We start from the raw sequence: 19368 nt of genomic DNA, 5'->3' as shown, positions 1-19368 counted from the left end.
ACGTGAGCAATTTAAGGCCTTGGTCCTCCCGGCTTCCTTTCGCCTCATTTCGATTGCAAACTTAATTTGGAAACTTGGCCTCGCGGCGTGTAAATATGCGTTCAGGATGTGAAATTTATGGAAGCGCTTCGGGGCCAGGGATATGCAAATTTTTTGGCGCAGTTCGTGAGCATTGATTTCTCTTGTCTCTCGCTCGGTGGGTGAGTAATGCTAAATTGCAGATCCCCAGAGGGACCTTCATTATCAGTGGGTGCAAAAATCGAGCAATGCTTCTTACATGGTGGCATTTTTTCTTTCTTTTTTTTTATAGCAAAAGTAATAATATAGAGACTGAATTATAGTCCTGACAGCAACGGAAAGCTATTTGTTTCCTTATTTATTTGGTTAATATCATATTCTTAGTGACATAACTAAGAACCTATTTTTAAGGGTAACGATGATTATTAAGATGACCGAGAACGCTGTCATAGACCAGCGGGCGCACATCCTTCGAGATCGTAAAGTCATAGTGCGCGAAGCTCTCGTTCTGGACCTTCCTGCTGTCGACGAGGTTTGGCAGCATTTGCTTTAGATGGTCCACATCAGAGTTGACACCCAGCCAGTCGCCAGCGCTGTGGTGAAGAACGACCTTGGTAACCGCCAGCGATAGGTTGTACCTGGGCGGTTCGTGATCATTGTACCGGATGCGATTCAGAAGGCGGCCGTGGTCAAAGAGTTGGAAGTTATGATTGCCATGCATCTGTGCGTAGTGGTAAATCTCCTTGGCGGAGGCGCCCTGAGAGGCATGAGCCGCCACGATGGGGGTGAGGGTCTGCAAAGGAGTCCGTCAATAGGCAATTCCAAAACTGTGCAGAGCCAAGAGACCTACCTCATTGAAGCTCTTCCAGTCGAAGCCACAGAGCACGAAGTCAAAGATGGCGCAGATGCGACTGGCCAGCTCCGAGGTGGTGCAAATGTGATCTCGGAATTGCTTGATGAGTCTCGTGTTCGATGAGATCTCGTAGCCGCCCAAAAGGTTAACGAGCATCTGTAATGTAGATATGATATTCAATAAAGTGAATGAGAAATTAGAATACTTAAAATACTCACCGAAAACTTGCCCTTGAACATTCCCAGGAACTTTAACACTGGACTGCGGGTATCCTGCAGGTACACCGTTGGCGCAAGGGATTGCATTAGGTTCACCTTCGTGGCGTACTCGGGTCTCTCACTGCACATAACGAAGAAAACGGTGGAACCCAGGGAGTGACCGATATACTGGAGCTTTTGCTGGTTCGTGACCTGCAGGATCAAGTCGATTGCAGGCGGCAAATCGTACTTGCCAATCTCGTGGAAAGAGAAGTCCCAGTACTGCCGCGGCTTCAAGTTCTTGACCTTGTGCTCCCGGGAGTAAATATTACCCCTGGTGTTGAGCATCCAAACGTCGTAGCCCTTCCGGTACAGGATGTAGGCCAGGCCATTCGACGGACCGTATTGCACCCAAGAGACCGAGCTCGACATCAAGCCATGAACGAGGAGCACGGGTGTAGCTCCGGGCCGGGGAATACGGTGCAGGCAGATCTTGTAGTCGTCTTCAGTGTAAAGGCAGCGGGTCTCTGATGGGTACCCGTACTTCTCGATCAAGCCGAACTGTTTGGATTTGACAAATTTTGAAGATTATATATTGAATATATGTATATTTTAATAAAAGGGAGGGATGCATCCTGAAACTGCCGGAAGTGTATGTGCATACTCCAGATAAGAGGATATTACTTACCGTTTGAAGCTTGGAATCGTCTTCAATGTCGCTTAACGTAAAGAAGGGCGGGGGATTATTTATTATTGTCTGATTGATATAATTATTTATGTTTACTGTGTTGTTTATATTATTGATACTCGTTTGGGTCTGCGACTGTGACTGAGAGAGAATTATTTGCGCTGGGCCCTGTTCAGATTGATTTTGTAATTGAGACTGTGATTGAGAGCCAAGTAATTGGGCTGAGCTCTGGACAGTTTGATTTTGCGACTGAGACTGTGATTGAGAGCCAAGTAATTCGAGTAAGCTCTGTACAGTTTGATTTTGTGACTGAGACTGTGATTGAGAGCCAAGTAATTCCAGTGAATTCTGTAAAGTTTGATTTTGTGATTGAGACTGTGATTGGGAGCCAAGTAATTGAGCTGAGCTCTCTACAGATTGGTTTTGTGACTGAGACTGTGACTGAGAGCCAAGCAATTCCAGTGAATTCTGTACAGTTTGATTTTGTGATTGAGACTGTGATTGGGAGCCAAGTAATTGAGCTGAGCTCTCTACAGATTGGTTTTGTGATTGGGACTGTGATTGAGAGCCAAGTAATTGAGCTGAGCTCTCTACAGATTGGTTTTGTGACTGAGACTGTGATTGAGAGCCAAGTAATTCCAGTGAATTCTGTACAGTTTGGTTTTGCGACTGAGACTGTGATTGAGAGCCAAGTAATTCCAGTGAATTCTGTAAAGTTTGATTTTGTGATTGAGACTGTGATTGGGAGCCAAGTAATTGAGCTGAGCTCTCTACAGATTGGTTTTGTGACTGAGACTGTGATTGAGAGCCAAGTAATTGGGCTAAGCTCTCCTCAGATTGGTTTTGTGACTGTGACTGAGATTGAGAGCCAAGTAATTCCAGTGAGTTTTGTAAAGATTGGTTTTGCGACTGAGACTGTGACTGAGAGCCAAGCAATTCCAGTGAATTCTGTACAGTTTGATTTTGTGATTGAGACTGTGGTTGGGAGCCAAGTAATTGAGCTGAGCTCTCCTCAGATTGGTTTTGTGATTGAGACTGTGATTGAGAGCCAAGTAATTCCAGTGAGTTCTGTAAAGATTGGTATTGTGACTGAGACTGTGACTGAGAGCCAAGCAATTCCAGTGAATTCTGTACAGTTTGATATTGTGATTGAGACTGTGATTGGGAGCCAAGTAATGGAGCTGAGCTCTCTACAGATTGGTTTTGTGATTGAGACTGTAATTGAGAGCCAAGTAATTGAGCTGAGCTCTCTACAGATTGGTTTTGTGACTGAGACTGTGATTGAGAGCCAAGTAATTCCAGTGAATTCTGTGCAGTTTGGTTTTGCGACTGAGACTGTGACTGAGAGCCAAGCAATTCCAGTGAATTCTGTACAGTTTGATTTTGTGATTGAGACTGTGATTGGGAGCCAAGTAATTGAGCTGAGCTCTCTACAGATTGGTTTTGTGATTGGGACTGTGATTGAGAGCCAAGTAATTGAGCTGAGCTCTCTACAGATTGGTTTTGTGACTGAGACTGTGATTGAGAGCCAAGTAATTCCAGTGAATTCTGTACAGTTTGGTTTTGCGACTGAGACTGTGATTGGGAGCCAAGTAATTGAGCTGAGCTCTCCTCAGATTGGTTTTGTGATTGAGACTGTGATTGAGAGCCAAGTAATTCCAGTGAGTTCTGTAAAGATTGGTTTTGTGACTGAGACTGTGACTGAGAGCCAAGCAATTCCAGTGAATTCTGTACAGTTTGATATTGTGATTGAGACTGTGATTGGGAGCCAAGTAATGGAGCTGAGCTCTCTACAGATTGGTTTTGTGATTGAGACTGTGATTGAGAGCCAAGTAATTGGGCAAAGCTCTCCTCAGATTGGTTTTGTGACTGAGACTGTGATTGAGAGCCAAGTAATTGGGCTAAGCTCTCCTCAGATTGGTTTTGAGACTGTGACTGAGATTGAGAGCCAAGTAATTCCAGTGAGTTCTGTAAAGTTTGGTTTTGCGACTGAGACTGTGATTGGGAGTCAATTAATTGGTCTGAGCTCTTTACAGATTGGTTTTGTGACTGAGACTGTGATTGAGAGCCAAATAATTGGGCTGAGCTCTCCTCAGATTGGTTTTGTGACTGTGACTGAGATTCGAGCGATTCCAGTGAGTTCTGTACACTTTGATTTTGTAGTTGAGACTGTGATTGAGAGTCAATTAATTGGGTTGACCTCTGTATAGTTTGGTTTTGTGATTGAGATTGTGACAGTAATTCCAGTGAGTTCTGTACAGTTTGGTTTTGCGACTGAGGCTGTGACTGAGAGCCGAGCAATTCCAGTGAGTTCTGCACAGTTTGATTTTGTAATTGAGACTGTGACTGAGAGTCAATTAATTGGTTTGAGCTCTCTACAGATTGGTTTTGAGACTGAGACTGTGATTGAGAGCGAAGCAATTCCAGTAAGTTCTGTGAAGTTCGATTTTGTGATTGAGACTGTGATTGAGAGTCAATTAATTGAGCTGAGCTCTCTACAGATAGGTTTTGTGACTGAGACTGTGATTGAGAGCCAAGCAATTCCAGTGAGTTCTGTGTTGTTTGATTTTGTGACTGAGACTGAGACTCTGACTGATATTCTTCTGTCTGTGAGGCAGACTGAAGATCACGTATTTGGGCAGCCACATTTTGAATTTGAGACTCCAACTGTGCGAGAGTGTAAGATGATAGAGTTAAGCGATCTTCCTCTAGATTTCGGGACTCTTGCTGAGCTATGAGTTGTTGGGCCAAGCTTTGGGTTAGATTATTATTTTGGGGAACTAAGACCAGGTACAATGGCGACTGGCTTGGCGGAACACGGATAATCCATATGGGAGACTTCGTTTGGAATTGGACCACATTTAGTAATTGAGCAGATATATCGGTGGAAAGATTGACATCTGGCTCGTTAGTGGAGGTAGCCAACACGTACTGAGGTCTTGTCTCTAGTTGCGGTTTAATAGCCAGCGATTCTAGCTGTACCGGAATAAATTCGACCTGTCTTGTTTTTGACTCTGATTGGAATTGTAACTCCAGTTGGTTTTTTAATTCCCATAACGAAGGCACCTGCGACTGCTTATTGGCAGGTTCCAGATCCAGCGGTGCGTTTCCAAATTCCTGATTTGAAATCAACATAGTATATCGATGACTGTTTCTGATCTGAAAGTCTTCTACTCTTACCAATTTTCCATTTAATAATCCAAGGTATTCGTTGTCTGCTACAGCTCCAAAAGCAAGGAGCGTGAGAAGCGTCAAACATGTGACGATTCTCATTTTGATATTACACTAACTTTTGGGGCGAATCATTGCAGCTTCTTATATAGGTTCGACACAAATTTACTGTGAAATTAGAAAGATCATGCTTTAAATGGGAATTCCTAGGCGAGGATAATGCTATCAATATGCAAGCGTTGCATCATAAGCGGAATAATTAGCACAAAGATTACGCAACAGCCTTGAGAATGGGGATACTTATGTACAATATATCCAATATATTATGTACAATATAGCCATATATCGCTGATAAATACAAATACCAATATTTTTAATACAAATACTTTACAATATGAAAGAAGATCCTGACTGAAAAAATTTAACAATTTCCAAGGATTATTAACGTTTGAAATCCAAGTAAGACTCTTTTATTGCCTTATTAACAAAATAAAAGAGGTAATATTCAATCACCTTACATTTAAATTATATCCCTGGGTTTAGAAAGTATTATAATTTATATAATTATAATTTCTATCCAACAAACAATTAGCTCCACCATCCGCCCCACTTCTGCTCATTCCATTGGCTCTCGAGTAGGGAATGTGGGCTACCGTTCTATCCTGATTAAGGATGCCCACATTTGATAAGCGGGTTTCATAGATTCAGTTTATAGATTAATGTCCTTAACATGTTTTTATTAAATCAATCAAGCTCCTTAATTGTTGGATTGCGACCCCGACAATAACTGCTGCAACTCCGCCAGCAACTTTGACTGCTGCAAATACGACAGGAACTGCCTCCCCAACTGCGACTCATAAAAGGCCTGCGACTCGGACTGTGGCAGTGACTGAATGAACGACTCCCACTCCTCAAGCGACTTTGGCTGCGATTGTGACTGTGATTGCGATGGCACTTGCGATTGCGATAGCGTTTTCGGCTGTATCAGCGGCTGTGACTTCGATGCCGACTGCGACTGCAATGGGGATAGTAAAAATATAAACAGGTTAATTTATAAAGTTATTTAACGGATCTAGCTTACAGGTGTCTGTGCGATCGGTGTTGTTTCTTCATCCAGTCTCTGAGCTTGTTCTGCTCTCAACCTGTGTAATTTTACCTGCATCGCAGATTCGATCCTTTGTGTTACTGTCCTCAGCAGGGATTGAATCCTAATAAAACTTTCAAGGTCCGAAACTAACTTCTTCTGGGCGAATTGCTGTTGCTTGGCCTTTCGTAATTCTTTCCGCAGCAGAAACTGAGCCCGAATTAACAGTTGTATCAAACTTAAGCGAGCACCAGAAATTCGGCTAGGAGTTAGACTTGGACGTGCGACAGGTTTCTGAGTGAGGCAAGGACGAATAATGTTTTTGGGGACAACTTCATTTTCAGCCGAAGACGAACCCTCTTCAGAGGAGTCCTGTTCCTGAGACTTGGCCACGGGTGGTGCATTATTCTGGTCATTATTCTGGTTGTGTTGGCTTCTAAACAAATCTAAGTAACCCAGGAAATCATCGTCGGAATACTGTTAAAAAAAAACACCGGATGTAAATTAGATACAGCAGATATTTAGACCGGTTATGAACCTCGGCTGCCACGGCACCAATCGCCAAGAGCGTAAAGAGAGCAGGAAGAGCAACTATTTTCATCTTGGCAAAAATATTACTTTGGGGGAACTGATCTACGTGGACTCTTTATATAGGCCACAAACAGAAATACCGCGAAATTAAAAAATTAATGCCTAAATGAGAGTGCTAGCCCGTAGATAATCATTTTGGTATTGATTATCGCAGTAATTGCCAGGGGTTAAGATCATACAACCTTGAAATAAATTCTGAATGTCAGACACTTCCTTAAACATATGTATATACAAATAAAGGAGCCCAAAGCAAACTCTTTTATTTAAACACAAGCTTAATGGAAGTAACTCTTCCGCCGCTGCACATAGAAATTGAGTCAACTGCCTCTGGGTTCCGAAAATGATACTAGACATTTTTATTGGAAATTTATCAATGGTATTTTAAAAATGACGAAAAAAGGTCGTGGGTAAACTCTAACTCTTTAGAATTTATTAAAATAGTAAACCAAACTTTGGACATTATAGAACAGTGTTTGAGAAGCCCAAGCCTATCAGACAAGTTCCTGTTTTAGTTTCTAAAAAAAAGCTTCATAATATCTGTTAATTTTCAATACTGAAAAAGTTTAACGATTTTAAATCCCTAAAAATTTTACAGCGAAACTTTATGAAAACATTCAGATTCTTAAAGACAGAAATAAATTATTTAAAGTTACACTGCAAATAATAATAGATTTTTTTTACCTTCTATATTTCAAAGACATTATTGCATAATTTATTTAGCGAATTAATGTATTGATTTATTAATGTTGCTCATCAGAAGCAATTAGATTCAAAGTCTTAGTAGTGCAAGTAAAGTAAGTATTCTTACAACTAGTAGCGTTCGCACTGGTTAATGACCTGATCGTAGACGAGGGTACGGACGTCCATGGAGATCGTGAAGTCGAAGTGGGAGAAGCTATCGGACGCTATCTTGGTGTTCCCGATACAATTGGGCAGGAAATTCTGCAGCTGGGAGGCATCTTTACTAGATCCCAGCCAGTCGCCGGCGCCGTAGTACAGGTGGACATTGCTTTGCGCCAGCGATAGGTTGTACAAGGGCGGTAAAAGGGATTTGTAGCGGAGGAGATTTAAGACGCCGCCGTAGTCATAGCGCTGGAACGCCATCTGGCCCTGCTGCTGGGCATAATGGAGGATCTGCTTGGCGGAGGCGCCCTGCGAGGAGTGGCCCACTATAATTGGGACAAGGGTCTGCAAGAGATTCGATTGAATGGACTCATCCACCTCGGAGCTGTGACAAAAATCTAACCTGATTGAAGCCGTGCCAGTTAAAGCCACAAATTATATATTCAAAGATGGCACAAATGCGACTGGTACTTTCGGACAACGAGCAGATGTGCTTATTAAATTGTTGGATAAGCGGCGTATGCAGCGAGACCTGGAAGCCTCCCAGAAGTTGGATCAGCATCTACAATATGGGATAACACTCCAGATTATTTCCCCATTTTCAGAATTCCGCCACCCAATAACTCACCGTAAACCCACCCCTGAAGAGACCCAGGAATTTGAGCACTGGACTGCGGTTTTCTCTCAGGTAGACCGTTGGGGACAGCGACTGCATGAGGCTCACCTTTTTGGCGTACTCCGCCCTCTCGCTGCACATCACAAAAAAGGCCGTAGAACCCTGCGAGTGCCCGATGTACTGAATCTGTTGCTGCCCTGTTTTATCGATGATTGCATCCACGGAAGCCGGCAGATCGTAGGTCCCGATCTCGTGGTACGAGAAGTCCCAGTATTGCGAGTCGGGCAGGTTTCTGTTCACGTGATCGCGCGAGTAGATGTTGCCCCTGGTATTGAGCATCCAGACGTCGTAGCCCTTGAGATAGAGGAGGTAGGCCAGGCCGCTGTTCGGTCCGAGCTGTACCCAGGAGGCTGAGCTGGACATCAGTCCGTGGACAAGGAGAACGGGCCGGGCTCCTTGCCTTGGAATTCGATGCATACAGAGCTTGTAGCCGTCAGTTGTGTCGACGTAATGTGTCTCAGCCGGAAAGCCGTACTTCAAAATTAACTCCACCTAGCAGTGCTCTTATTTACGGATCTGAATACTATATTAATGAATTATTTAATTACTCACCGTGCTCAGCTTGGCGTCGACCTCGATGTCTGTTTCAGTAAAATACAGTGGTTGACGTTGACTGATCATTGGATCGATCACTTGACGCGGCGCGGGCGAATTGCAACATAAAGCCATCGAGTGGTGTCGTGATTTAAGCACGGGTAATGAATCAAAGTAGGGTAAACCGCGAAATTTAAAATGGAGTTTGCTCCAAGCACTGGGCACAGCAGTGCCGAGCACCAGAAATACAAGCAGCGGTGAAATAATAAGCATTATGTGGCCAACGTCTTGCCTGGATCGCAGAGGTCTCCTTTTATAGTTTCGACTCTTAATGACCGATTAATTAGCCACATTCTGGATTTGCTAAGCGTATTATGCAAGGTACATTAGGCGAAACAGGTTTTTAAACGTTTTTCTTAGATTATAACTAAGTTTTTTTAAAGATAATTCCTAGGATACAAAAGAAGATACTGTTAAAAACACATCTAAAAATAATTCTAATATTACTTTAATAAAATAAAACTTTATTTAGAACAGGGTACTAAAAATATAGTTTTTTGGTTAGCCAATAGAGGGAGGAGCAACTTAAAGACCTTCGCTTCCATAAAACTTCCGGAAGCACTGCAGAGAAACTTAAAGTTTTGCCAATCTAATTGTAAGAGTGCACCGAGCTCACCCCTTATTATCCCTGGCCCTTGTTTCGTCCTTTCTCCTTGTTCGCCTGTTTGCGCAAATTTGATTATCAAAATAAGCAGGCAGAGTGCAGCCGCAGGAGCAAGACTCCGTGTGAAAAAAGGAACAAGGATAATGCCATGTCGCCGCATTAGCGCCTCTCTGGTGGCACCCGGCTCATTGTGGCGTGAAACAAGCTGGAAATTGTGCTCCACGGCCACTGGCACTGCCGCTCTGCCTACTTCTCCTCATTGGCACTCCTTTCGCTGATTAAAGCTCCACCGGATGCCGCTCTTTTGGCTGCCAACTGTGGTGATTTGCCATTCTTTCAAGCATATCATTAGGATGCAGCGCAGCGGCCCTGCACAAATGGGATATTAAGCCCCCCGCCGACAGGACTTGACACATATTAAATTTCGTCCTGTCTCCCTGACAGTCGGCATCGGAATCGGGCGCCTAATGAAGGTTAAGCAACTTTTAATGTCCCGGCCCCGGCCATTTTGCAGACCATTAAATGTTTCGCCTGGCAATATGCCATATGTTTCCAGCATGGACATAAGCCCCGGCAAAGCGTTGAGCAAAAACTTTTCTTATCATTTCAGCGCCAAAAGCCATAAAGACGCCTCGTGGGTTTGTGTGTGTGTGATGACACGACGATGACAGTAATCGTAATCCCAGTCATGGTAATGATGACACCGGAGTCCTAGCCCCCCCAAGCAGCCATATGAGCATATGTTGCTGTGAGGTTTCGTTTCTGGGCGATTGTACCCTTTTTGAGTTCTGACTTGACGAGTGCTTCTTTCAATTAGTAATTGAACGGTGTAAATCGAATCGATATGATTGCTCTTTATTTGATTAGTATTTATGGCATTCCATTCCCTCGTGACCGTCAAAGTTCTGCTCTGGTGTCACGCCCAATGAACGCCTTCCGGCTTCCCAGTCAATCTCGATTGGTGCGACTTTTGAGTGTATCTGTTTCTTCTACGAGCGGAGCCAAGTCGGAGACCAGAGGCCCTTTCCCAGTCGAGCAGAACGCAATAAAGTCTAGAGTTTATAAAGACTTTAACGTTTGACCTTTTCCTGCACTTTGGGAAAAACTGCAAGAAAAACTTACATGAAGCTAAAAAGAAGAACTTTAAAGGAAGCGAAATTTGGAAATCCAAAGATTTGTCAATAAAATTATTATTAATATATTTACTTGCTACTAATAAATGTAATATTTTATTGCTGAGGAATATATTTTATTTATTAAAACGCCAAAGAAAGTATAATAAATTCCAGAGCTTAGTTTAAGGCACTTATAAATACTATTAAAAATCTCTTCAGATTTTTGTTATTTCAAAAACCTCACAACTGTTGAATGAGACTCTCTAACTTTAGCTAGCTATCTTAATTTTTTTTCAGTGCCTTGTTTTCTGTATGGTTATGTGAGCATTTACATGTTCACACAAGCACACATGCCCTCACTCTCACTGGCACTCCACTCCCTCTGTAATTTCATGCTCCATTGGCCGAGCAAATCGCCACACAATCAAAGGGAATAGCTTCAACTTGGACCTTTGGTCAAACGCTTTAAGCTGCACGAATGCAAGCGGAATGAACGCCCAGAACGTGTCCCACATTATCAGAATTTCGTAATTCTTGAAATATATTCAAATTCCTTGGCACAATTTATGCACTTTGAGACTTTGGTAACGGACATTTTGGGCCCAGAACGCGACTCTTCTCCTCGATTGGCGTTTGTCCAGGGTCTTTGTTGCGTTATTTATGCAGCTGCCTCGCGCCACACTATCTCCAGCTGTCGTTGTTGCCGTTTCTGCAGTCATGGCCACTTGTTTCCGCACGCCATCTACCCGATCACCCAACCACCCATCCACCATTTCTTCTCAGGGAGCAGAGCGTCCCCTCCATTTTTATTTATTTTTCTGGTGTTATTTCTTTTTTCTTTCGCTATTTTCTGTACATTTTTTGCTGTCGGGGCCCCAAACACGAGAAGTCCATTTCGAAATTTATGTACACACAAATTGAAAGCGCAGGGAGGAGGGACTTCAGCTGGAACTGGGACTGAAAGAAAGCAGAGTGTTTTGGCAGGACAAAAAAAGGGAAAAGTTGCCTGCATTGCTCGAATTGCAGTTTTGGTAAAAAGAACTTGGGGCCAGAAAAAACACAACGATATGCCTTTAAGTGACACTTGCCAGGGGGGGCATCGGTGGAGTTTCTCCAACAAAACGCTTTGTCCAAAACAGTCGGTGAAAACGCTTTGAATTCGCGCTGGTCTTTAGAGTCCTAAAAGGACAGAGGAGATGCAGCAAAAAGAGCAGGACAATTGGAAAGAGATCAGTTGAAACCCGTAGGGTGGGAAAAAGCGTACAAGAAATGGATTAACTTTAAGCTCTAGGGGAAAAATAAGGGGGTCATAGAACATTTTTGTAATCACAAGAAAGGAAGCTAACTTCGGGGAAGCGAGGTTTTTATATCCCTTCAATGGGCAATTGAATCATAAACATTCAATTTAACTAAGGTAAGGTTATCAAAAAAGGAAACTCCTAGTGCAAACTTCTTCAAGTATTAACTTTACGGAATTCTTATAAAATTTTTTAAGATAATAATGATACAAAATTTTATTTTTTATTTGGTCATTAAATAGAACTAATTTAAACAGAAATATACTCGAATTTATTTCCTTTTTAATCCATTTAACCATTAAAAATATTTATTTTGCAAAGAGCTCTTCTTTAAGCTCCCATTCAGGCTTAAACTTCCGCTGAACTCATTTGTTAGACCAACTAAACAATAAACAACCATGGCAGTTTATTGCCCTCTGAACTTCAGGGGGGCAGCATGAAAAGTTCACCTCGTTTATAAGGCGGCATTGGCATTTAACTCGCTGTTGCAGTTGCAGTTGCCGGTTGCGATTGCTCTTGGCATAAATTAGATGCGGCAGCGGTTGCATTTGTGCGGCTCCTGGCTTGTGGTCCCAGGTTCCAGGTTCCCTGGATCTCATCGCTGGCGCCCGCAGGCGTGTCTTTGTTTCGGCGGCAGTGTCATCATGGGTTAACCTGGGCTGCATTTAACCCTGAGCTGAGCCAACGAAGCTGCGCCACGTTTCCTGTCAGTCCTTCTGACTGACTGACTGCATTTGCATTTCAATGCCCTGCTTTGGCACTTTATTTAAAGAGTTTAATGACAGAGAAAAAATTTAGTTATTTTTTTTAAGTATTTAATAAATATCAATGAAAAAATATCAATAGGAGGAAAGTGAATGATAGTAAATATAATTGTGGTAAATAATTAAATGATTAAATTACTTCTAATTCAGTTTTAAATATAAAAGACTTCTTGATAAATAATATTTCGGTTTTTTTAGCCAAAGAAGATACCTAATTATCTTATTTTAAATTCCCTTTCCTAATTCCCAGTGTAGCTACCCCTCTGTACTCCCATTTCTAAACTCAATTATCGCTGAATGCGCGACTGGCAACTTTGTCTTGTGTATGCTAATTCCATTACAATGCAGTCCGGTCCGGTCCCAGGCCATGTCCCACCCATTCCCAACCTAGGAGCCCAACTCGATACCCAATGAATTATGATGGACGTTGTCATGAATGGGCCACACACTCTCTGGCACACACTTAATACACTCTGTGGTCTGCGGCGTGTGAGAGTGTGTGCATGCCTGTGTTGGCCATGTTTATCTCTCTGGCCAACGTATACTTAGCGCATTTATCAGGGAAAAAGGGAAAAGGGATGATGAGATGGTTAGTGGCTCGTTGGCCCGGTGGGTTGCTGGGCAGCTCAATGAGCGTTTGGCGGGCACACACGCTATCGGTAGATTGCTGGCTAGGCGTTTTTGCCCTGACACGCCCCGCCGCGAACCACGAAGTTGTGAAAATGGCCAAGGAAAAGGGGGCGTGGCAAGAGAAATGAAGTGCTTAGCGCCTGGCTACTCACAATAACGCTGAAAGTGCACTGAACGAAAGTTGGAGAAAGTATGAAATAGGAGGAATTTTCATCGAATTTTTAACAACAAGCCTGTTTAATTTACTTGATCTTTGATCTTTGATCTTTTTTTAATAAACAAATATATAAAGAAGTTTATTTAAAAAAAAAGATTTTAAAAAGTATCTATTGAATGTATTTATAAAAGTCCTCAAAGATAACGAATTTATTTCTTCATGGCATTTTCCATTTACATATTTCCAGTGCATAACTAGCTGTGGTTTGGGCCAAAACCCTTTTGGCAGCTCCACTTCATTATAAACATTTCTCAATTGATTATCGTTAGTTCCGCGTGTGTGAGTGTGATAATGCCATAATTATGCCCCTGCCTTGGCGTGCTCAACGTTACAGCTCCGTGTTGTAGTTGCGGCTTTCGCCTCGCCGATTATATTTTCACGCATGTCCTTTTCCTGTGGAATTTACGCCGTGTTTTCACTCCGGACTCTGCTCTTTGCATGCGCCTCTCACATTTAAGTAAGTAATCCCCATAAACTGCTCTTGATATATTTCATTATCGTAATGAAAAGAACTACAGCGCATATTACATTTATTTTTCTGCTTTCAGCACCAGCAGGGATATTGATAATGAAACGAACAAAGTGTGGGTATTTTATGGATATTACTTCATGATTGGTCAGGCAATGGGTTAAGGCTAAGCTCCTGGATTATATGTAGTACCTTAAGGTATTTGATAAGAGGTTTACTTGGTTCTGACAGCGGGAGATGTGAATAGTTAAGTCCCCTTGTAAATAAGACACTTCTTACACACTTTTATTTTGAAAATCGAAACTTTAGTTGACTAATTTCCATCAGACATCAAGACATTAAGATATTTCCCCATCCCCAATGATTTTCCTCCCCCAAATCAAAGTCAAATCAAATGTCCTTAACTGAAATTTCATTCTTTCCCGCTCCGCTCTGTGTGCAATTAGTCGGTAAAACAAGTTTTCATTAAATGGGCTTAATTCAATTAATTTACGGCTTCAGTTTACGAATCATATTAAATTAAATAACGATGCATCTTTTACAGGGCTCAAAAGTGACACTCGCCAGCAGGGATGCCTTTCAATTGGCGTTAATTCCAACGTAAGAGGGAATTCCGGCCGAGTTCTGTTGACCAGTGCCGAAAGTCTTCTCGATTTCCATAAATTAATCAATTCCGCGGCCATCGCTGCTGTCAGGCTGTAATCCTTTATCACTCGTTCATTTTATTGATGGCCGGCCAGGATTCTCCGCCTCCAGATATGGCCGGAGTCGGGACCAGGCCCCTGACAATACGCAAATAATGGCGTAATTAATGGAAAGAGCATCATATTTTTATCGACAGAAATCAACAAGCCCATCATCGCGTGCAAGGGGAATGGGAATCGAACTGCGAAGAGAATTTATGGCCAGGCTGCTCGCTCGCTTGGTTAAATCAACTATTTAAATCCCATTAAATATTAAAATTAATTAAATTTTACTCCACATTTGCTATTTCCTACAAAAAATTTAAATATTGAATTGCGGCAAAAGGCCTTTCTGTTTCTGATTCACAGTCGCTGACCCTGAACTTGTCGCACTGCAGAAATAAATTCCGGAGGCTGGTCCCGGATCCATGTACTGTGGCACGTGCACAAAAGTAATTACAAAACGCAGACAAGCCGGGGGCGGGATCCCCCTTTATAACGGCTGCCAGTGGGCGTTGGACTTGAGTGCGGCTCTGACAGCTAAAAAACGAATTGTAATTGGCTCCGAATCAAGTCTGGCCACCATCACCGTCGGCCAGAGTGCAGGACCCTCGGCCCAGGACTTGACTCCAAAGGGAAGTTGCTCCTTTGACTGGCAATAAAAGGGAGTCGCTGGCGCTGGGCCAAAAACTTTTCCAAGTCGTAAAGTTCCAAAAGGCTGACCTTCTCACGCCACTTTTTCACTTAGGCTCCACGCACTTTTATTTTTGTGAGCCTTCTGAGTCTTAATGAGCCAAAAGCTCGTCTAGAAGCCAAACTCCTTTCGGCCAAGACAAAGATTTCGCATGAAATTTTATGCGCGCGTGATTAAAAGTCACGTGCGTTACATAGGAGGGGTGGGGATTGGTTCGGGGGGCACTATAGGCCCCCTGAGCAACTGCTGCAACTAATGTGAGTCCACGACTATGGCAGACAATGCTGATCATAATCTCCAGGCAGGCGGCCGGCTGCTGCTAACGAGCTTCGTGTCGAGATACACTTCAATGCGATTGCTCTAGTTTTTTGGGCCAACAACTTCAGGATAAGTGAACCAAATAAATGGAGTAGTACCTACTTTTCCCCAGTGTATTTAGTTTGTGGCTTTGGGCATTTAAGGCTACAAGCTGAAGCTGTGCTCCCATTGTCTCAGCTGAGAGCTGCTGCCAAGGGCTCAGCGGGTCAATTGATTGGTCTCGTTTTCATTGTTGGCCAATCGGCCTGGGACCTCTGCTAACCGCCAACTGCAAGTTGCAACACACTTTAGGCCTGTTGATTGTCCTCTGATTGGCAGTTGGCAGCATAATCACGCCAAGGTATTGAGTAGAGGGGCTAATTGTCGAGGCACGCGTCGGGACCTAAAGGAACCGCCTCCCATTAAAGGTGAGACTGGTAAATTGGGCAACTCCACAGAAAACTTAAGTTTTGGATTTCAAAAAGTGGGTCAAAAGGGCAACGGTTTGGTGTCTAGTCTAGTCTAGTTTAGTTTTCTTTAATATAATATGTTAGTTATTCCTATTTTATATTATTATTATTATAGATTTTTAAATAAAATAGTTTCCAACCTTTGAAACACCATTAAGGGACCCCTGAGAGAACCCAGAGAATAATAAAACACTTCTCAGACACTGTAACCACACCGATTAAATCGAAGCTTGACATCTTTCCACCTTACTGGGCCTACGCTTCGGTGTTATATTGATAAATTGACCCAGCTCGCAGCTTAATTTTAAAGGCTCCGTCCCGATGGCTCTGACTGCCCCTTGGAGTTCACGCCTGTCGAGCATGAAACCGAGGCTTCAACTTCAACATGCTGCCAACTGACTTGTGCAGAGCCACATCCATTTCCGCCCACTGGCGCCCACATGCCAGGGGATGTCAAGTTGCCAGGACCACCACCTCTCGTCCTCCTTCCTGGTGCTCCCTTGAGCTGCCTCGTCTGGGCTGGCATTGCCAACATGTGGTGACAACGCCGAATTAAGTTATTTGTCAAATGTCGAAACGTTGGCCAGCGCACATCAGGCCTATCGGAGTCCGGAGCCGAATCCGGCAGGGAAGCAGATTCCAGCCCAATTCCTTGCCATCCGCGCCGCTTTGTCAGCCTGTCAGCCGTCGTTGCCCGTGACAGCAGTTGCTGCAAATAAAGGAGAGCGCCAGATATTTTATGCAGAAGCTGAAATCAATTTTTGCCAATCAATTGCGAAAAAAGAATGCGATGACGTGGATTCGGCTGACTGAAAGGGCCGGCCAACGATTCAAATGTTTGCCGAGTGGACACGGGCCACTCCACACACAAAACTGAGTTAAAAATTTAATTTTCCAATTAAGCCGGCAAACATTTCTAGGAAGTGGCCATGCCAAATCGGATTAATAGGAGTACGCTTTGATTTGGCCGGCAGTGCGGAATAGGATATGGATGGGTCCTCGAATGGATTCAAGGGCTTTGAACACATTAGCCGTGGTGGTAACACTGAGAGTAACAAGAAATATAATAAAAAAACATACATACATAGAAGAGCTCCAATATTAGATACCCGGTTGGAAATGATTGGTGGGTTAAATAATTAAACAAAATATTAAAACCAAAAATGAACAAATTTCCGATTGAATGTAAAAACTTCTTAAAGATATTTTAAATAGAGTATCTCAAAGATCATTGACATTTTTTCCAGCAATAAAAACTAATTATTGTATGTATCTTATATATTTATTTAATTTTTTCATTTATTTCAATTCTGAATTATATAATTTATAATTTGAATAATGATTTGAATTCTGTTTTTTTTTTTTTATTAATAATGACTACAATGCAATTTCGCAATATATAAAAATTATTTCGATATCTAGTCTAGCCGTTCCGCATGATTTTTCAGAAAATTGCAAACTAATTAAGTGCTGGGACTTTTGTCTACCAATTAACGCCGTTCACTCTCTGAACTTTGACCATGATTTTTAGAAAACAGAATTTTGATTTGCTCAAATTTGAGCAAGTTATAGAACACATTTAATGTAGCATACATATATACAGAAACTCTAACTGAAATTGAGCATGCCGCGATTTTTCGATAAGCACCGAAAAATATTACCTAGAAAACAGCACGTACTAATTACTGCTCTTTAGTAACCCAGTGGGTTGGCGGAGTAAGCTCGATTTAGTCACGGATCGAACGTCATGCGACACGCGATCTGGGTTTTGGCAGTGCTAGCGGGAGTGCTCTCGCCAGTTCTCGGGGGCATAGAGGATAGCTTTCCGGCGAGTGTCCTGCAAGATGCTCGTCTTACAACGGTTAGTTTCGATTCCAAAATCAGAGTCCAATAATCAAACTTCTTCCTTTGAACAGTTACAACTCCTGGAAAAGTACAAGTATCCAGCTGAAGCCCACCAGGTGACCACCGAGGACAAGTATATCTTGACCCTTCATCGCATTCCCCGACCTGGGGCCAAGCCTGTCCTTCTGGTTCATGGTCTGCAGGACACTTCCGCCACTTGGATTATAATGGGCCCACACAGTGGCTTGGCCTACTACCTCTACGACAATGGCTATGACGTTTGGCTGGCCAACTGCCGGGGGAATCGCTACTCACGAAGCCATGTCAAGCTAAATGCCAATACGGACAAGGCCTACTGGAGCTTCTCCTGGCACGAGATCGGGATGTACGACCTGCCTGCCATGATCGATGCTATCCTGGTCAAAACTGGCTACCAAAAGCTGAGCTACTTTGGTCACTCCCAGGGCACCACTAGCTTTTTTGTAATGGCATCGAGCAGGCCGGAATACAATGCCAAAATTTATCTGATGAGTGCCATGGCCCCGGTGGCCTTCATGCGGCACATGAAGGCACCGCTCATGGGAATTGCACGCATGGGAATAGGGGTTTTTGGAGAGAACTTTGAGCTATTTCCCAACTCACCTTTATACCTTAATCAGTGCCTCCAGTCTTCAGGAGTCATGAAGACATGTGTACGCTTCTACTGGCAGATTGTGGGCAAGAATCAAGAGGAACACAACATGGTAAGTGATTGTTATTCATTTTTGCTTTTATATATTAATTAAAACCTTTTCCCAGACCATGTTTCCAGCGGTGTTGGGCCACCTTCCCGGTGGCTGCAATGTTAAGCAACCCATTCATTATCTGCAGCTGCAGACCTCGGATCGCTTCTGCCAGTTTGATAACGATGCCAAGGAGAACCAGCGTGTCTATGGACGACCCACTCCGCCAGACTATCGCCTGGAAAGAATCACGGCTCCGGTGGCCTTGTATTATGGCAGCAATGATTTCCTCTCGGCTGTTGAGGATGTCCAGCGGCTGGCTAAGCTGCTGCCCAATGTCGTGGAGAACCATTTGTATCGCAAGTGGAATCACATGGACATGCATTGGGGCATTAGTGCCAGGCGTACGGTCATGCCTAGGGTCCTTAAAGTTATGCAGTATTGGGAGTCGGGCGAAGAACGCAAAGATGTGACCACAGGATCGCCGGTGGAGGAAGAGGTCACCCAACTGACCACAGAAGCTGCGGTGGAGGGGAATCAGGGAAACGAGGAAGCTGATACGGTGGCCAAAGAGGAGAGTACGGAAAGAAATCAAGGAGAACGAGTGGATCAAGAGGTTCACCAAAAGAAAGTCACAGAATCTCCAGGAGAGGAGTGATAAGTGGGGTTCTAATGTTGACATTATATTTCTTTTAATATCTTCAAGAAAACATAAAATAATAAATTAAAGAACATATTGTCACACATTCAATATAACTCCGCAAATCCCTTCACCCTATCTTTGGCCATGCTTTTTGGGAGAAAAACAAGATAAAAGATAGTTGCCAATAACGCCTGAAAACTCA

The 19368-nt window shown here is 43.1% G+C and overlaps 4 protein-coding genes across 4 annotated transcripts; 1 reads left to right on the top strand and 3 right to left on the bottom strand.

Annotated features, from left to right (window-relative positions):
- Positions 1–335: 335 nt before the first annotated feature.
- LOC108077299 (accessory gland protein Acp36DE-like) lies at positions 336–5091 on the bottom strand. Its single transcript, XM_017170580.3, has 5 exons — positions 4937–5091; positions 1757–4873; positions 1090–1629; positions 869–1027; positions 336–811 (listed from the first exon to the last, which is right to left on the bottom strand). Exons 1-5 carry the CDS (start codon positions 5027–5029, stop codon positions 425–427), a joined length of 4296 nt encoding a protein of 1431 aa, XP_017026069.2. The 5' UTR covers positions 5030–5091; the 3' UTR covers positions 336–424.
- Positions 5092–5630: 539 nt separating this feature from the next.
- Positions 5631–6699, bottom strand: LOC108077300 (accessory gland protein Acp36DE-like). The gene is made up of 3 exons (XM_017170581.2): positions 6550–6699; positions 6009–6488; positions 5631–5942 (listed from the first exon to the last, which is right to left on the bottom strand). The coding sequence occupies exons 1-3, from the start codon at positions 6610–6612 to the stop codon at positions 5685–5687; spliced, it is 801 nt and encodes a 266-aa protein (XP_017026070.1). The 5' UTR covers positions 6613–6699; the 3' UTR covers positions 5631–5684.
- Positions 6700–7313: 614 nt separating this feature from the next.
- LOC108076928 (lipase 1-like) lies at positions 7314–8948 on the bottom strand. Its single transcript, XM_017169974.3, has 4 exons — positions 8674–8948; positions 8074–8613; positions 7849–8007; positions 7314–7790 (listed from the first exon to the last, which is right to left on the bottom strand). Exons 1-4 carry the CDS (start codon positions 8926–8928, stop codon positions 7413–7415), a joined length of 1332 nt encoding a protein of 443 aa, XP_017025463.1. The 5' UTR covers positions 8929–8948; the 3' UTR covers positions 7314–7412.
- An 8610-nt stretch (positions 8949–17558) lies between these two features.
- On the top strand, positions 17559–19278 carry LOC108076924 (lipase 1). The gene is made up of 3 exons (XM_017169968.3): positions 17559–17817; positions 17873–18544; positions 18600–19278. The coding sequence occupies exons 1-3, from the start codon at positions 17704–17706 to the stop codon at positions 19179–19181; spliced, it is 1368 nt and encodes a 455-aa protein (XP_017025457.1). The 5' UTR covers positions 17559–17703; the 3' UTR covers positions 19182–19278.
- Positions 19279–19368: the final 90 nt, after the last annotated feature.

The sequence above is a fragment of the Drosophila kikkawai genome, chromosome 2L (genome assembly GCF_030179895.1).
Source record: "Drosophila kikkawai strain 14028-0561.14 chromosome 2L, DkikHiC1v2, whole genome shotgun sequence".
Taxonomy (NCBI): Eukaryota; Metazoa; Arthropoda; class Insecta; order Diptera; family Drosophilidae; genus Drosophila; species Drosophila kikkawai.
Note: the sequence above shows the minus strand (reverse complement) of the source record. Positions and strands in the feature narration are given on the sequence as shown.

Excerpts from the sequence above, each read along its gene's own strand:
- LOC108077299 (XM_017170580.3), bottom strand. The coding sequence starts at position 5,029 with ATGAGAATCGTCACATGTTTGACGCTTCTCACGCTCCTTGCTTTTGGA. Across the intron at positions 1,630-1,756 it reads ACGATTCCAAGCTTCAAACG|TTCGGCTTGATCGAGAAGTA; the intron begins GTAAGTAATATC and ends AAATCCAAACAG. Across the intron at positions 1,028-1,089 it reads TGTTCAAGGGCAAGTTTTCG|ATGCTCGTTAACCTTTTGGG; the intron begins GTGAGTATTTTA and ends TCTACATTACAG.
- LOC108077300 (XM_017170581.2), bottom strand. The coding sequence starts at position 6,612 with ATGAAAATAGTTGCTCTTCCTGCTCTCTTTACGCTCTTGGCGATTGGT. Across the intron at positions 6,489-6,549 it reads TTGGTGCCGTGGCAGCCGAG|TATTCCGACGATGATTTCCT; the intron begins GTTCATAACCGG and ends TTTTTTTAACAG. Across the intron at positions 5,943-6,008 it reads CACCGATCGCACAGACACCT|TCGCAGTCGGCATCGAAGTC; the intron begins GTAAGCTAGATC and ends TCCCCATTGCAG.
- LOC108076928 (XM_017169974.3), bottom strand. The coding sequence starts at position 8,928 with ATGCTTATTATTTCACCGCTGCTTGTATTTCTGGTGCTCGGCACTGCT. Across the intron at positions 8,614-8,673 it reads TCGACGCCAAGCTGAGCACG|GTGGAGTTAATTTTGAAGTA; the intron begins GTGAGTAATTAA and ends GAGCACTGCTAG. Across the intron at positions 8,008-8,073 it reads TCTTCAGGGGTGGGTTTACG|ATGCTGATCCAACTTCTGGG; the intron begins GTGAGTTATTGG and ends CCCATATTGTAG.
- LOC108076924 (XM_017169968.3), top strand. The coding sequence starts at position 17,704 with ATGCGACACGCGATCTGGGTTTTGGCAGTGCTAGCGGGAGTGCTCTCG. Across the intron at positions 17,818-17,872 it reads AAGATGCTCGTCTTACAACG|TTACAACTCCTGGAAAAGTA; the intron begins GTTAGTTTCGAT and ends TCCTTTGAACAG. Across the intron at positions 18,545-18,599 it reads ATCAAGAGGAACACAACATG|ACCATGTTTCCAGCGGTGTT; the intron begins GTAAGTGATTGT and ends ACCTTTTCCCAG.